Here is a 16,141-nt window from a genome sequence, read left to right as displayed (position 1 = left end):
CTGGGGGTCAACCCACTGTAGGCACGCTGCAGTCGGCACTCGGTCCTGGCACCCCGTGAGGCAGGAGCCAAGAAACTGCTTCCTGGGGAACTGCCTGCAGAACCGGCTTGACTTATGACTTCCATTTTTGTTTTCACAGGAACTACCTCTTCCGACTCAGCCTTGCCAATGTCTCCCTCCTTCAGGTACATTTGTTTCCCTTCCCAGTAATTTCCCTGGTATTTGGGGAAATTACGTAGCCAGGGCAGCATAAGGAGCAAGATCTGGAATTCACTCCCTAGAGTTGAAAACAGGAGCCCCAGCCTCTTTTCAGAGGCCGTGGACCCTCACTGGTTATTGAGGTTACCGGTGGGAAGACACTTGGAAGTGGGAGTGTGGCCACATCAACATGGAGGCACATACAGGGCTCCCACATTATGCAAAAGAGCTGCCAAGGAAGAGAGGAAAAGAGCGCCAGAGTTAGTGCGACCAGTTGTCCCTGTCTGCCTAGGCCTGAGGGGTCTCAGGATGCAGGACTTCCAGTGCTAAAACTGGGACAGTACTGGGCAAACTAGAGTGGCTGGTCATTCTGAGACCAGAACCTCAGTCAATAGGAAGGTCTCTGAGTTCGGGCCTTAAGGGATGATAGGGTGTCCCTATTGCTTTCCTAGCCTGGCTGAGTGATCCCCTTCTAACTCAGCATTTTCACTGAGCTGTGATTGATGTATCTGCTGCCAGAGAGACTCACCAAGCATGATTCCCTAAATGCTCTGGGAGGCATTCTAATGGGACTCTTTGATCCAGAACGTTTATCCCAGATTGAGAAACAGATGCTAAACCATCTCTGCAGAGGCTGAACAGTCCATAGAAAGGAAGGCCATCTTTTCTTCTTCAGTGAGGGCAGAGCCTCAGTCCTCATGTCTGGGAGGCTTGTTGGTCTCCCAGTGATCAGGCGTTCATTGAGCACTCATTGTGTATCTGAACTGAACTGGGGGCAGAGGGGCGATAACACAAGCAGAATGTTCAACCTGCAAGGCTCACAGTGTAGCCAGGAAGAGATGATGAGTGATACGTATAACTAACTAGAGAACCATACAAGGAGTTAGTCAGATGCTGGGTTATTCGGCACAGGCTTTCACTGTGAAGGGTAGTTGGGAAAGCTGGGGTGCCATTCTAGTCTGGTTCCTTCTAGTCTCACCTGGGTCTATACCCCAGGGCCCATTGCAGCCAGTTTCCAGAGGGGAGGTTCAAGGGAGCAGAAAAAGTGTGCCCATCGGAAAGAACTAGAATAAATTGAAAGAAAATGTGATTCATTCATTTATCAGTCTGTCTATCCCTCTGTCCATACACTTACCGGCCAGCCACCCATTCATACATTCAACCAGCCCCTAATAAACATTTGCTGAATACCTGCTAAAGCCCAGGTCCAGTCCCAGGCATGGCACGAGGCGTCTGAGATCCAAAAGTGAATCAGGCTCTGTCCTTTGCTTCAAGGAATAAGCACATAAGAGATCGCAAATGATTTCCTTTTCTGGACGGGACCCGTGTGGTATGTTCCTGGGGCCTGGGCTAGAGCAAGGCAGAGGAAATCCCCAGAGGAAATCTGATGGCCTGCCAGTTCGGTCACAAACAGCCTGTTCAGAGACTATAGAAATGAAACCAAGAAGCCAAACCCAGCAGATCAGGGTCTGTCTGGGAAAGCGTGTGCAGAGGCGATTCAAAGTGGGTGGGAGAAAGTGGATCCAGGGATTCTGTCCTGAGCTCAAGCAGCTGGCTTTTTATTAGGTTCCCGTGGTCTGCTAAAGAAGGCCTTCTGGGAGCAGCAAAGGGTCCAAAAAGGGATAGCAAGACAGAAGCAGAAATAATGGCAGTGCTATGGGAAACATGCATGCAGACCCAGAAGCACATTAGGCTCAGCACGGTCTGCAAAGCTTCCCAGAAGTCCTTGGGCTTGAGCTTAAAGGTTGGGGGTTGGCCAGGCAGGTAAGGTAGAGACACAGATGTGTAAAATAGCATGGAGCACCAAGCGGCCCAGTGTAGAGGAAACGAGGTGTGAGTGGGATGAGGGTGAGAGACGAGGCGAAGGAGAGAGAGAGGCCACGTTGTAGAGGGTCTTCTTGCTGACAGAGGGCTCCATGTTTTATTCTGAAGGCTGTGGGGGCTCCTTAAAGGGTTTTAAGCAGGGAAGTGGCATGAACAGATTTGGTGTTTAGATCACCTTGCCCAGTGCAGAGAATGGATTGTTGGAGAAGCCAGTTAGGAGACAACTGTAATATCTAGGCTAGTGATGGCGAGACTTGAACTAAGGCAGTGGTCTGGGGATGGAGAGAAAAGAGAGGAAGAGGTCTTCAGGTGGCAGAATCACACAGGGTCACTGTACAACACAGCTCCATGGAGCACCAAGCACACTCTCTTCTGCATGAAAATGACCCCTGGAGTTGGGGAGGCTGGCAGCTCTGGAGGGTTTAGGCACAATAGTGTGATCCAGGTTTCTGGCTTGCATAGTTGGGTAGCACAGATCAGGATGGGAATCGAGTTAGCCCGATTCTAGAAAGTGCTTCTCCCTTGGCTGCCTACTAGGATCATCAGGGGACCTTTGAAAAACACTGATGCCTAGGTCCCACCTTCAGAGATTCTGACTTAATTGGTCTCTGGTCCAGCTGGGCACTGGGATTTTTAAAAGCTCCCTGGTGGTTTCCAGCGTGCACCCAAATTTAGGAACCTCTGCTCTTGATTGTCAAGAGGGCCTTTTCTACAGATGCTGCCCAATTGGCGTCCTTGACAGTTGGCCCACAGGTGCTTATCAGATGATAAGACTCATCAGCTTGATGAGAGGCCTGGTGTGTTCGGTTCATCCAGCTCCATGCTGATCTGGTTTCAGCCATGGGAAGGTATCTTATGTGAGCCCCATAACTTGGGGCAGGGGCTCCACTTCAAGGGGTTCTCTGAAGGGCTCTGCAAACCAGCCACAGTGCACCAGGAATTGGTTTGACTCTCCCAGGGTATCTCTCTGGGGCCTGACCTCTGGAGTTCAGACTGAATTCTTTGTAACAGAACTAAGGAGAGAAATACATTGCATGTCCACATCCACACCAAAGTAGGTACCATCTGGCCACAGAGGGGAAAGACTGAGAGAGAAGTTGAAGTAGGCTGTCCAGCATTCCCTCGACTAGGCTGGTGGCAGACCTCAGCCTCTGGTCCCCTAGTCTGTTGTCAGGCCTGGTGAGAATGTCCTCACTTTTGACGGTAAAAGCCCAACTTCATTTAGCAATTGCTCTATCTGGGGCTTCGGGTCCTTTCAGTCTTCAACATCTGCTATCACAAGTGGCTCATAGCAAACGGAGTAGCAAATGGAGTTTAAATGAGCTGCACCAGTTTGCCAATGGAGGACCATCCCCCCCACCACCACCACCCCAGCTCAGCTGCCTTTACTCTCCACACTGCCTGGGGGCAGGCTCAGTGTCACTCTCCATTACAGCTGGCTGATGTTCCACTGATCCTCCCACATGGCCCCAGGGTATGATTTAACTAAACTTAAAAACTCAGTGCTTTATTGATAGTTTAAATAATTAACATCTCTCAAAGAAAAATCTAAATGCAAACAGTTATGAAAACCTATATCCATTAAAAGGACTTCTAAGTACCTAACCCTTATTAAATAATTTATGTAAACTATGATCCTTATGGAAAATCAAAATACCCAGCCTCCTCAGTTCTTGAAGCCCCTAAGGGAAAGGAATTGCAGGTAGCAGCACTGGGTTGGGGTTGGGGTGTGGGTGGGGTAGGATGTGTACACACACACACACACACACACACACGAATGGGGAGGGGAAATCAAATCAGCTCACCTGTGATGTTTATTTATCAACGTAACTGAATAAACTGGTTTTGGGAAAGAAAAGGTGGCAAGTGGTCAACGGTGTCAGGGGGCTATGTAATGAGCTAACTTGGATCTGGCAATTAGGAGCTGGTGAGCAGCCAGGGGGTGACGTGGCTGGAGGCCTAACTGCAATGGATTTATGATCTCGGGCTGCCAGATGTCCAGAAAGTGCAGAAATGGGGGCAGTTGTGCACATATGCAGCAGAATGCACATGGGGCTTTGTCTGAACCTGGGCAGACGCTGAGGGTGATTCTGAGCTCTCTTCTAGTTGTGGCCACATTCTCCAAGTTAGTCTGGCAGTTCTGGAGTTGTCTGAAATCTGAACTCTGCTAAGCGGTGGACTTAATGCTCAGAAGATGTTTTAATGTTCAGCCATCGTCTCTGATATCTAAGGTTATTGCTGAGTCTACAAGGAGATTATGCGGTTCCTGGCTGTCTACCTGCTTTCTTCCACAGCCAAAAACCACACAGTTACTCTGTTACTAGACTTTGCCCGCCTGGAATTTCTGGGACAGTCCTAGTGTAAAGCATTACATGTGGCAGATTGATCATACATGTCTATCTCCACTCCTTCACAAAACCCTGCTAAAAGGACAGTGAGAAATATTAAATGGTACAGATGCACAATGACAAGAGAGAACAAAAGAGACATCAATGAAGAAAAGATTAAATATATTCTGGGGAGATAGAGAGGGGATAGAACCATTAACTACTTCAGCAAAGCAAAATAGTTTACAGAGGGGGATATGACAGAGAAGCAAGCAGACCCCCAGATGGCTCCTAAATTGAGGTGTTGGGGGGCATTATGGAACGTGAGGATGAGGTACAATGCTAAAAGGGGGAAATGGTTGAAATTCTCTAAATTGAGAAGTTAGAACCCAGGTCTCCTGTCCCATCCCACACAGTGATCCCTTTCTCCATTTTACCCCTCCTCCAACAAAGGGAGACTAAGACCTTGTCTTTAAAAACCCAACAGGCGAGGCTCCAGATTTGGAAAGTACAGGAAAGATGGGGGCACTGATGGGGTCTGGGCTAGAAAAATGTTTCTCCTCCTTCTTTCTCTGTGCAATTTATTTATGGAAGAAATCTGGTTACTTGTCTTACAGAGTTTCCCACAGTCTAGATTTTGCTGATTGCAAGTCAAGTGGTATAACTTAACATTTTCCTCTATTCTCTGTATCATCTGTAAATTGATTGTTAGAGCTAAAGACTTTATTTAGTTTAGATTCCAGCAAGATTACTTCATAAGTGTTATTGTATACTTTTTAATGGAGGTACATACTATCTGATTTTCTGTTTTGTTTTGTTTTTTGGTGGTGGGGGGGAGGTAGTTAGCAGCCATTGATGATTGTTTCTCAGATTATTAATTCTTTAGGTGTTACAATGTATTAGCTGGACTACTCCTGCAAAGAGAAACTGCTCATCCACTATTTGGTTACCCAATGATACAGTCACATAGGAAAGGCAGGATAAATGTTTGATACTCAGTTTTCAAATAATGAGCTAGTTTGTTAGTATCTATCAATGGTGACCAATTAATTTTATTCTTTTATTATTTTTATTATTATAGACTTAGGGCTTTAAAACATTGTTATTATCTATCATTGCGGTTATCTTTTATGACTACCCATCTTTTGCCCATCGGGGTCTTCTTCAAGTTGGTTCCTGGGTGCTTTGACTTGATGACACTAATCACCTTGGATTATATCCTTGCTATTTTGTGTAAGGAAATGTTTCAGGCCTACCTTGTACTTTCCTAACGCCAGACCTGGAATCAACCATTTCTCTAAGAAGTCTTGGTTCCTTTTAGTGTGAAATGGTTAGTGATTTATTTTCAAATATAAACAAGGAGCCCCAAATCATCAGACATTCGAGGAAGGCCTAAAAAGTGGAAGACAAAGATCAAAACAAACAAACAGAATGAAGGCAGCTGTAAGGAACAGGGATGATGCAAGAAATAAAAGAAAACATTTAAAAAAATTAATTAGAAAAAACTAACTAGACTCTCCGGAGATATAAAAATATTTTTTATTTATAAAACAATAAATTAAAATTATGGAAATTAAAAATGTGACTGGGGAAATACATTTTGAATTTAAGAGATAAAGTTGAAGAAAACTCTCCCGGAAACTAGAACAACAACAACAAAAACAAGACATGGAAAAAAGAGAGAAATAACAGAAAATGAGAGGATCAGTGCACAAGGGCTAATGGTATATTGGATTAATAAGAGTTGCAAAAAAGAAAACAGAGGAAAAGGTGAGGAAGAAATTAATGACAAAATAACATAAGAAAATTTGCCAAAACAGAGGATGAGTCTTCACCCTGAAAGAGCTGACCGAGTTCCCAAAAGAGACCTTCACTGAGGCATGTCAGTGTCAAATTCAGGCTTCTGTTATTAAAGAGAAGACCCTAAAAGCTTCTAGGGCCTAAAGAAAAAAGAAGAAGAAAATGGTCACTACAAAAGATGAGGAATAAGAATTTTATCAGACTTCTGAATAGCAACACTGGAATCTAGAAGACAATGGAGTTGAATAAATGCCTTTAAAATCCTGAGTGAAAATTATTTTCATCCTAGAATTCTCTATCAAAACTGTCAATCAAGTATGAAGATAGAATGAACCAGAGATGCAAGAATTTTTAAAAATTGATCTACCATATTCCTTTTCATAGGAAGATACTGGAGATGTGTTCCACCAAAATAAACAAATAAATCAAGAAAGGAGGAATCATGAGAATCAGCGAGTAAAGGAGAGAAGATAAGTCCCAGGTTAATGGACAACTAGGAGGCCTCAAGGGCAACCAGTCCATACTGAGGCAGGAGGAAGAGGATGAGAACTCATATATTATCTGAACCATTTGTATGCATATTTAGCAAATGATATCGAGAGGGATTTGTAACACCTGTTGGGCATTTGGGGAAAAATTAGTAATTTGAATTACAAAACAATTAAATGAAGAAAATCAAGACGATTATTCAGTTCAGGAAAACCCAAGAGTTGATCAAGAAAGGAAACCTTCTCAGAAGAGGCATATTTCCTTGATTTTAGATGCACATGTTTTCACACTTTTAATGAGTCTGAAATGAGGCCATTTCTTTCTATTGAAGGCATCTTATAGTCTCTGTCAGCCAGACTGCTGTTTTGATGGAGTTGTCATTGCCTATGCTTGAACTCGGTCATTATTCCTGGTGTTTTGATTCTACAACACCAACCAGTTGACATTTGAGTCTACAAACCATTTTAGGATCATATGTGGAAGAAATAGGGTTCCTGGGTTGTCAGAATATCTTCTGGGAATACCTTCTGATAAGATAAAGAAAGTGCCAGCATCCGAACTTGCAGAATGGGGTCGATAGCTTGGAAGACAATTCTGGAGACCAGAGTGGAATACTATTTAAGAATTGCTATATCACTTACACTCTGGGTGGTTCAAAAAATGATGCTCTAAAACAAGCAAACAAATGACGACAACAACAACAAAAATGAGCACTGAAAACTGAATAGAAGAGTGATTCAGAAGAGATGAACTATGAGTTCGAAGAAGGTTTAAGGATACTTAATTTTGCTTACATTTTTCTTCTTTGTATGCATAAGGCTGGTATATGATAAAAAATATATGTCTGAGTAAAAATACTGTCAATAAATTTACATTAAAATTTTAAGTAATGAAAGAGTTTGGCAGCATACATTCTTCCTTAGTGGTGATTCACATTATAATCAATGGTGTCTTACATTCAGTGAAATCTAGGGGATTAGTCGTTAGCAGAGAACAATTTTTACATATTCATATTGATGTTGATTTTAAAGTATTAGTTTAAGTTAAATTAATTTAAAATCTATCATATTAAAAGATTAAATAATTAATGTTACATAATTATAATGGGAAGACGAGGAGAGGGGAAATGTCTGTGTGCTTTGAGGGAGAGGAGAATAGAGTTGGGTATGTGGGAAAAAATTTTTACCTCTCTAACCGAAAGTCAGAAGATAAAAGTCTGAGATGGATACATAATTTTGCGAAATTGGAAGAAAAACACAGACACAGAGAAACAACTAAAAGAGTTGAAAGTAGTCGTCGTTGGGAAATAGGGTTGGGGTGTGAGAGGAGTAGGTTGCGGGATTTAAAAAAAAATTTTTTTCATACTATTTAACTTTTTCAACTCTGTGCATCATTACTTAGATAAATATAATTTTTTAAATAAAATAAAAATAAAATGACTCAAGCTCATTCTGTGCCGTTATCATTATAAATATACATATTCTTTTCAGGCCATATGTTCTAGCTTTCGGTTTGAGAAATCTATTCACTGCGAGAGGCTGCAGGATGCAGTACAGAAAGCTGAGCTCTGGTGTCGTTTGTCTGGGTTTTCATCTTGAGTTTGCATCTTGGGTTTGTTGCTTACTGGCTTTTTGACCTTGGACATATTGCTCAACTTCTCTGAGCTTCATTTTCCTCACTCGTAAAATGAGCAAAAGGCTATGTTTCACTGGCTGTGGTGAGGACAGAAGGTGTGTCAAGTTCCTGGCATAATGCCTGTCCCAGGGTTAGCCCAGTGTAACTTTATCTGACTCCTTTTGATTATACGTACCTGCCCCCGCAGTGGGATTCCCACTCCCTTAGGGACAAGGCCAACTATTTCAAAGTGCCCTTGTGCTCAGAGACCCCAAGGCTCCAGTGAGGCCCTTGACCCACACGTTCCCCGCGAAGCCACCCACTGTGTGGAGCTTTAGGCCTGGACATCTGCAGTGTTTGTTGTCATTGCTCTTTTCTGCTCCCTAGCACTCTGAGGTTTTTTGTTTATGTCTCTCTTTTCCTCTCCCATCAGGCTCAGCCTAGGAGCTGATGGGGCCCTGTGTATGACAATGATTCCATTGTTTCTGTCCAAATGAACCCCACAACGATATGGCTAGATGCCAGGGGTCATTTGCCCTTCCCTAATGTCTAGGAGCAGAGGCCTGAGCCCCAGGCCTGGCATGGCAGGATAAGCCCATTCTGCTCATAGTTCTGATGGAGGCAAAATCAAACTGGTCACGCAGCTCTTGAATCCAGAGTCTGCAGAAGTTAGCACTCTCTCTGCCCTGCAAAGCAACCGTCTCGGGGCTGTAGATGGGCTGCAATCTGGAAAGCAGAAAGCAGCCCTGCCTTCTCTCTCTGGCACCCTTCTTGCCCTCCCACACCCTGTTCTGCAGGCAATGACTTCACAGCTAGAAGGAGCTTTGTTAGAAATTACACACACGTGGGTTTTTTATTTTCCCCGTTTGGATGGGAGAGCTGCTTGCTCAGGGCTCCCTCCCTCTCCAAGGACAGGTAGGCAGTTCATGTTTATACATGTGATCCAGAAATATCTAACGAGCCCCATGCTAGGGCTATTGACATTGCCTGGACCTGAAGGATATCACATCTCCCTCCAGCTGCTCTTTCAGAGGCTAGGAGGAACCATCAGAAAGTAGAGACAAAATAGAGGGGGAATCCTGGGTGGGGAACTGCCCTCAGTGCCATGGGCACTTAGAAACAATAATGTCCTCTGGGTCCCTGAGTAAAAGCTGCATTCCCAAACACATTACCCCACGTGGAGCATGAGTGATGCTACAAAGAAAACAAGAAGTGAAGTAGACAGTGCAGAGCTGGGGGGAGATGGGAGCAATTAGGAATGTAAAAGTCCTGGGTCCTTGAGATGGTTGGGTAAAGAAAGAAAAAAAAAAAAGCCCTTGAATCAGTAATGTGAGTTCCAGTCCTTGCTCTACTGCATACCAACAGCGAGTCACACAGAACCTGAGTTTTTTCATCTAAGAAAAAAAAAAAACCACTTTGCAGGGTTGAAGTGGAAAAATCAAATAGATATCCTGTCTATAAGATTTGCAAAATCTAGCCTTTCCTGCCTCCCTGCCTTCCACACTTTCAAGGGACGTCTAGTACATGATGGCGTCACGTTTCCTATCTCTCACTCAGACCTGGGGTGGTCTTGAAGGTCCTGCTTGGCCACTTCCGGCTCCCTGGCTGACCCAGGGGAGAAAGGTTTGGGAAGTTCCTAGGACAGAGCTGCATGGGGATGCAGCATGAGGAAGCTGCTATTCTAGCTTCCCCTGACCCAAGCAGGTGGGCAGGGTGTTGGGCTAAGGGGATGTCCGCTCCTTAAAGGTCTCGGTAAGGAGATAGGGCAGCCTTCTGGGTCCAGTGAGAGGAATCCTTACCCTGCAGGCTGTCCCTGATCCTTTCCCAGCTTCCTGTCCACTCCAGGCCCTGACAGCTGCCTGCCCTGACAGCGAGTGGCACAGCCATGTGATGTCTGTGTGCTCCTCCCACAGGCCACAGAGTGGGCCTCCAACGAGGACACACGCCGCTCCTGCCAAAGCAAAGGGAAGACTGAGGTATGTGGCCTTGGTGGTCTGGAGGCCTGCCTGGCTTGGAGCCAGGAGGAGGCTTTTGGTTTGGGGGATGGAGGGTCATGGTGTGGGCATGAGGCTGCCTGTACAGAGGCCCAGTCTGGATGAGCCAGGGCCTCCTGTGCAGGTGAGGATCAGCTCTGAGTATCTGAGAGGGCAGTGATGCAGTGAGATGGACTGGAAGGGAGGTAGGTGCAGGGCATGGGATGTCCACAGACGCAACCTGAACTTTGGAGCACGGTGGAGCTGGGACACAGAAGAGTGTTTTGGAATATGTGTGGTATGGTGGTGTGAGGGACAGAAACCCAGCACCATGCCTGGAGCGTTTGTCCCTCTATTGCTTCCCTTTCCTGCTTTAGGAGGAGTGTCAGAACTACGTGCGAGTCCTGATTGTCGCTGGCCGGAAAGTGTTCATGTGTGGGACCAATGCCTTTTCCCCAGTATGCTCCAGCAGACAGGTGTGGGGCGCTGTGGGGTGGGGAGTCGTAAGGGGACACCAAGAGGTTCTCTCACCCAGGCACACAGTCTTGGAGTGGGGTTGCCAAATTTAGCAAACAACGATAACAAAAACCCCCAAACGAGAAAGGATGCCCGTTTACATTTAACTTCAGATAAACAACAAATGATATTTTAGTATAAGGATGTCCCATGCAAGATTTGAAACATCCTTATACTAAAAAAAAATATTCGTTGTTCACCGAAATTCAAATTTAACTAGGCCTGTGTTTTGTCAGTCAACCTTACCTTGGAGAGTCCTGACTAGGATGTAAGGGCTAAAGGCAGATGGAGCTCCTGGCACAACCTCCTTCTCCATGGTGGCTACTCCCTCCGAGGGACTGTGGGGTGGGCAGTGAGTAGGGGTCTGGAGAGAGGGAGAGGCCCACAGAGACCAGGGGTCCAGGAGGAAATAGCTCTGGGGTGGAAAGAACAGGTAGCCCCTGGTTCTCAGGGAAAAGTGCCACCCTCTCTCCAACGTCCCCAGGTGGGGAACCTCAGCCGGACCATGGAGAAGATCAACGGCGTGGCCCGCTGCCCCTATGACCCTCGCCACAACTCCACAGCTGTCATCTCCTCCCAGGGGGAGCTCTATGCAGCCACAGTCATCGACTTCTCGGGTCGGGACCCCGCCATCTACCGAAGCCTGGGCAGTGGGCCGCCCCTTCGAACTGCCCAGTATAACTCCAAGTGGCTCAATGGTAAGGGGCACAGCCCCAAGGGTGGAGTTGCCCTGGTTCTGACCCAGCAGCCCACCCTCACCCCCATCAATCCTCCTTCCTGCCCAGTCTTTGGAAAGGCTCACATTCACTTTATCAAGAGGCCCAGAGTGGGGCGTGTGTTTGCCCGAGGACCATCGCATGTCAGAGATAAACTCGGGATGAAATCACAGATGTCCTGAGTACCCAGAACAGATGGAGGGCAAGCTTGAGGGGAGAGAAAGGGTTAGGAATTGATTTGGAGGAAAGGTTACAGGAAAGAAGAGATGGGGGGCGAGTGGTATGAGTTCCCTGCCCCTCGGAGTGAAATCGCTGATTCTCCAGAGACTAGCAGTGTGGCCTTCAGCAAGTACTGACCTTTCTGTGCCACAACGTTCTCATGTGTGATAAGGTGCTAACTGTATACTTAGTTCACAGGCTGTCAAGAGGATCAGATCCACATAAAGTACTCGAAGTAGTGTCTGGTACACAGCGAGTGCTCGGTAATGCACGTTAACTATTATTATAATTGCACTTTGTACTGGAGGTGGGAACAGGGCTAGTTAGAGGCCCCAGGTCACCAAGCTGGCAGAGGGTTGTCAGATGCCCATCTGAGAAAACGGAGGTAGTTGAGTACTTCCTCCCTGCTGGCCTGATCCACCCCTGATTTCTCTCTGCCCCTCAGAGCCAAACTTTGTGGCAGCCTATGATATTGGGTTGTTTGCATACTTCTTTCTGCGGGAGAACGCGGTAGAGCATGACTGCGGACGCACGGTGTACTCTCGGGTGGCTCGTGTGTGCAAGAATGACGTGGGGGGCCGCTTCCTGCTGGAGGACACATGGACCACGTTCATGAAGGCACGGCTCAACTGCTCCCGCCCAGGCGAGGTTCCCTTCTACTATAACGAGCTGCAGAGTGCCTTTCACCTGCCTGAACAGGACCTCATCTACGGGGTCTTCACCACCAACGTGTGAGTACCTGCCCTCTGCCACCCCTTCCCTGTGATGCTGGGGACATGCTCTGATCTGGCCCAGCAGCCTTGTGGGCTTGGGCAAGTCCCTCTCTGAGACCTTGTTTCTCTTTCTATAAAATGGGATTGTCGTGCCTTCTGTACTGGGTCATCTGAGGATTTTGTGACTTGCTGTCTCTGCAGTAGTCAGCATTTATTCTGGGTTGCTGGAAGTGCAAACCTAGGCCAGCTAAGAAGAAATAAAAGGAGGTGGATTGTGGCTCCATGAAGAAGAACTTGCTGGTGATGAAAGTGAAATAGCCTGCCTCGGATGAGGGGATGGCAGCCCTGGGAGGGTCTGGTAGCCGCCTATCGGGGAGGTTAAGGGCGCGTTCCTTACTGTCCCTTCCAACCTCAGGTAAACCTAACCAGCAGTCTTCTGGCAATCCTGACTGCACTGGAGAACACAGGCGGGGAATTAGAACCGTCTTGTTTCCTAGGTGTAAGGAAGGGTAGCCCTCACAGGGATCATGAGCCCTCCTCCTGCTTCCTCTCGTGGCTGAATGGGCGGCAGAGACAAAAACAAACAAAAAAGCATTTGTTATACAGGATGCTATGCAGGGTTTGTAAGAACATCGGAAACACATGAGCCATAGAGACTGCCTACCTTGGGACCCAGGTAGCAGGCACTGGTCGAGGGCCAGGCTAGGTATAGGAAGGCCAGTCTGAGAGGGATGAGGGTAAATCTGGGAAGCAGGAACAGAGAGCCCATCCAAGCCAGGAGGTCAGACATGCAGCATAGCTCACACAGACCAGGAGCACAGACCAGACAGCTGGGACTTAGTGACCGGCTTAGCAATCAGCACCAGAAGGTGAGCAAAGGGCAGGAGCCACTGGAGAGGCATTAAGGGGAAATGACGACATTAGTGTAGAATGTAAATAGCTTATGCATCGTGTGCTTTCTCCATGCCAGGTGCTTGTTGGGCAGTGGAGGTGGGGAGTACCAGAGAGCAAGAGCAGACCTGGCTCTGCCCTTGAGCTCACATTCTAGAGAGGGTGGTTTTTACACACACAGTGATAGATAAATGCTATGAAGGGAAAGGGAAGCATGCAGGGAAACAGACTCTAACGGTATGGAGGGGTGGTGATAAGGGAAGGCTTCCTGTAGGAAGCAATGTCCACAGGATGAATAAGAATTAACTAGGGGAAAGGACAGGTCCAGCCTGGGGGAGCAACACAGACAAAGCTTTTGGGTCAGAAGAAATAAATGTTTAAGGACCTGAGCCAGACCAGTGTGACAGGAGTCTGGAGAGTGAGGAAGAGAAAGACAGTAGAAAAGGCTGAAGGGCAGGGACAGGGAGGATCATGTCCCGAAAGCCTTGTAGTTTGCTTTATGGGTTTTGATCTTTATCCTAAGAGCAAGAAGCTATTGAAGGGCTTGAAACAGGCCAGAGACTAGCCTGGATGTGCATTTTGAAACACGCACTTTGGCTGCTGTGTGGAGAATGGATTACAGGAGACTAGGTGGTCTGCAGAGAGGCCAGCCAGGAGGACAGTGAGCATCCAGGAGAGACAAGGGGCCTGAGACCAGGAAGATGGGGAGAGAAATGACACATTTGGGGGTGGGACTGAATGCAGAACACAGAACCGCTAGGTGTAGTGGTATCATCTCCGAACTGTTCGCATCAACTCATAGAAATGTCAGGCTCTGTGACTGAAGGGGTCATTCAGGTCATCTGACTCAGGGAGTTGCGGGCTGTGGCATAAATCAGTGATTTGATAAGTTTGGTAACTAGCTCTTTTTTTTAAAAAAAAAAGAAAGTAAAATAAATGAAACAGAATAGACTGGGATAAAAATACCAGAGTATAATGTATTTAGTAAGGATAAGTATTGTTTCATGAAAATTCATTGCAGATGTGTGTGTGTGCATATATGTGTATTATATTGAGTTGTAATATAAAATATATTTTTTACAGTGGCCGTGGATAAAATGTTTAACAACACTGACTTTATTTGACCCTCCCATGGGAGAGGGAAAGGGGATGAGGAAGTAACACAGAGGAACCCACCAGTGCTTCTCATCAGTGGGTCTTGCTTTCCCAGAGGGTTTCCAGAGCATGAGGACTATGCTCCTTCAGTGACACTCCCATCATGAGGAAGGCACCAGGCTCATCATAGGTGCTTAATTGGCTTTGGAGCTGTGCCAGGCCGTGCCTTGACAGCTGGCTGTGGGTTTAAGGAGGGTGACGAGGCCTATTTGAGGGAGGGAGATAGGACAGTATCGGCTATCTCTTGCCTTTCAGAAACAGCATTGCCGCTTCTGCTGTCTGCGCCTTCAACCTCAGTGCCATCTCCCAGGCTTTCAATGGCCCATTTCGCTACCAAGAGAACCCCAGGGCTGCCTGGCTCCCCATCACCAATCCCATCCCCAATTTCCAGGTACAGCTTCTCCTCCTTTCCCCCCCTCCGCCCACATGACCTTCCCCCAGACTACATGCCACAAGCTGATTCCCAACTGCCTTAGTGCAAACACCAAACCTGTCTCTGCTGGTCTCTGCTCATCTGAGGGGTCTGCAATGGTACCCTAAGAGGGTGATAACTTCTAAGTCTGCATAGCAAGAAGTGGAGAGTGGGAGGGACACAGAGCAAGGGAGCATGCTCTGAACCATCTCTAAATGTGACCCTCCACCAGGAAGATGGGACCTCAGCTTTACTAAGTGTAGTGGAGAGCAAGCATGAGCTATCTGGCCAGAATTAGAGGATTTCAGCTGGAGTTTGCTTGCAGCCTATCCAGCGTGGGTATTAAGCCTGGAGGGTTTCTGAGTGCCAGCAGTGATAGGGTCACTGGGTGCCCTGGGTAGTATGAGCATCCCCAGCACTGCGATGGAGAAGCAGTGCAAGCCATGGAGCAGAAGAAGCTGCTTATGGTGGAGTTTCATATCTACCTAACTTCTGGCCCAGGGCCAGTATGGAGCAGGGAAAGCCCTCAGGATTTGCCCTGACCCAGATATAGCCCTCTCTCTGTGTGACCTTGGGCAAGTCACCTAACCTCCTCTAGTTACTTTTTCTTTATCTGGCATGTAGGGATAATTCCACTGACCTCGTAGATATGCGTGAGGGTTGATCTGCACCTGAAACGGTGCCTAGAAGGTAGTAAGTGCTCCATAAATGGTAGTTGCTTTTCAGTTTTGGTTTGGAAGACATAAGAACTTGAGCTGGTAGGATCACAGGAGAGGGAAGGCAGGGTTTGGCTCAACACGAGGGGGCACCTACAGCAACAGCATAAAATCACAGGACATTTGTTATCCACACTCAAATAATCCAGATGGTGGAGTTTCATATCTACCTAACTTCTGGCCCAGGGCCAGTATGGAGCAGGGAAAGCCCTCAGGATTTGCCCTGACCCAGATATAGCCCTCTCTCTGTGTGACCTTGGGCAAGTCACCCAACCTCCTCTAGTTACTTTTTCTTTATCTGGCATGTAGGGATAATTCCACTGACCTCGTAGACAGTAGATATGCGTGAGGGTTGATCTGCACCTGAATCGGTGCCTAGGAGGTAGTAAGTGCTCCATAAATGGTAGTTGCTTTTCAGTTTTGGTTTGGAAGACATAAGAACTTGAGCTGGTAGGATCACAGGAGAGGGAAGGCAGGGTTTGGCTCAACACGAGGGGGCACCTACAGCAACAGCATAAAATCACAGGACATTTGTTATCCACACTCAAATAATCCAGTCCCCTTTGCACTTCCCCTTC

General features: G+C 46.9%; 1 protein-coding gene across 1 annotated transcript in view; it reads left to right on the top strand.

The window, feature by feature from the left end:
• Positions 1 to 16,141, top strand: part of SEMA5B (semaphorin 5B) — a 113,625-nt gene that overhangs the window by 85,058 nt on the left and 12,426 nt on the right. The window contains exons 4-9 of the mRNA XM_025052168.1: positions 140 to 185; positions 10,166 to 10,228; positions 10,603 to 10,701; positions 11,226 to 11,439; positions 12,122 to 12,407; positions 14,691 to 14,826. Of these exons, the coding sequence (XP_024907936.1) occupies positions 140 to 185; positions 10,166 to 10,228; positions 10,603 to 10,701; positions 11,226 to 11,439; positions 12,122 to 12,407; positions 14,691 to 14,826 (844 nt within the window). The remainder of the gene's footprint in view (positions 1 to 139; positions 186 to 10,165; positions 10,229 to 10,602; positions 10,702 to 11,225; positions 11,440 to 12,121; positions 12,408 to 14,690; positions 14,827 to 16,141) is intronic.

This window comes from Pteropus alecto, unplaced genomic scaffold (assembly GCF_000325575.1).
Source record: "Pteropus alecto unplaced genomic scaffold, ASM32557v1 scaffold251, whole genome shotgun sequence".
NCBI classification, from domain to species: domain Eukaryota; kingdom Metazoa; phylum Chordata; class Mammalia; order Chiroptera; family Pteropodidae; genus Pteropus; species Pteropus alecto.
This window is presented reverse-complemented; position numbering and strand designations above follow the sequence as displayed.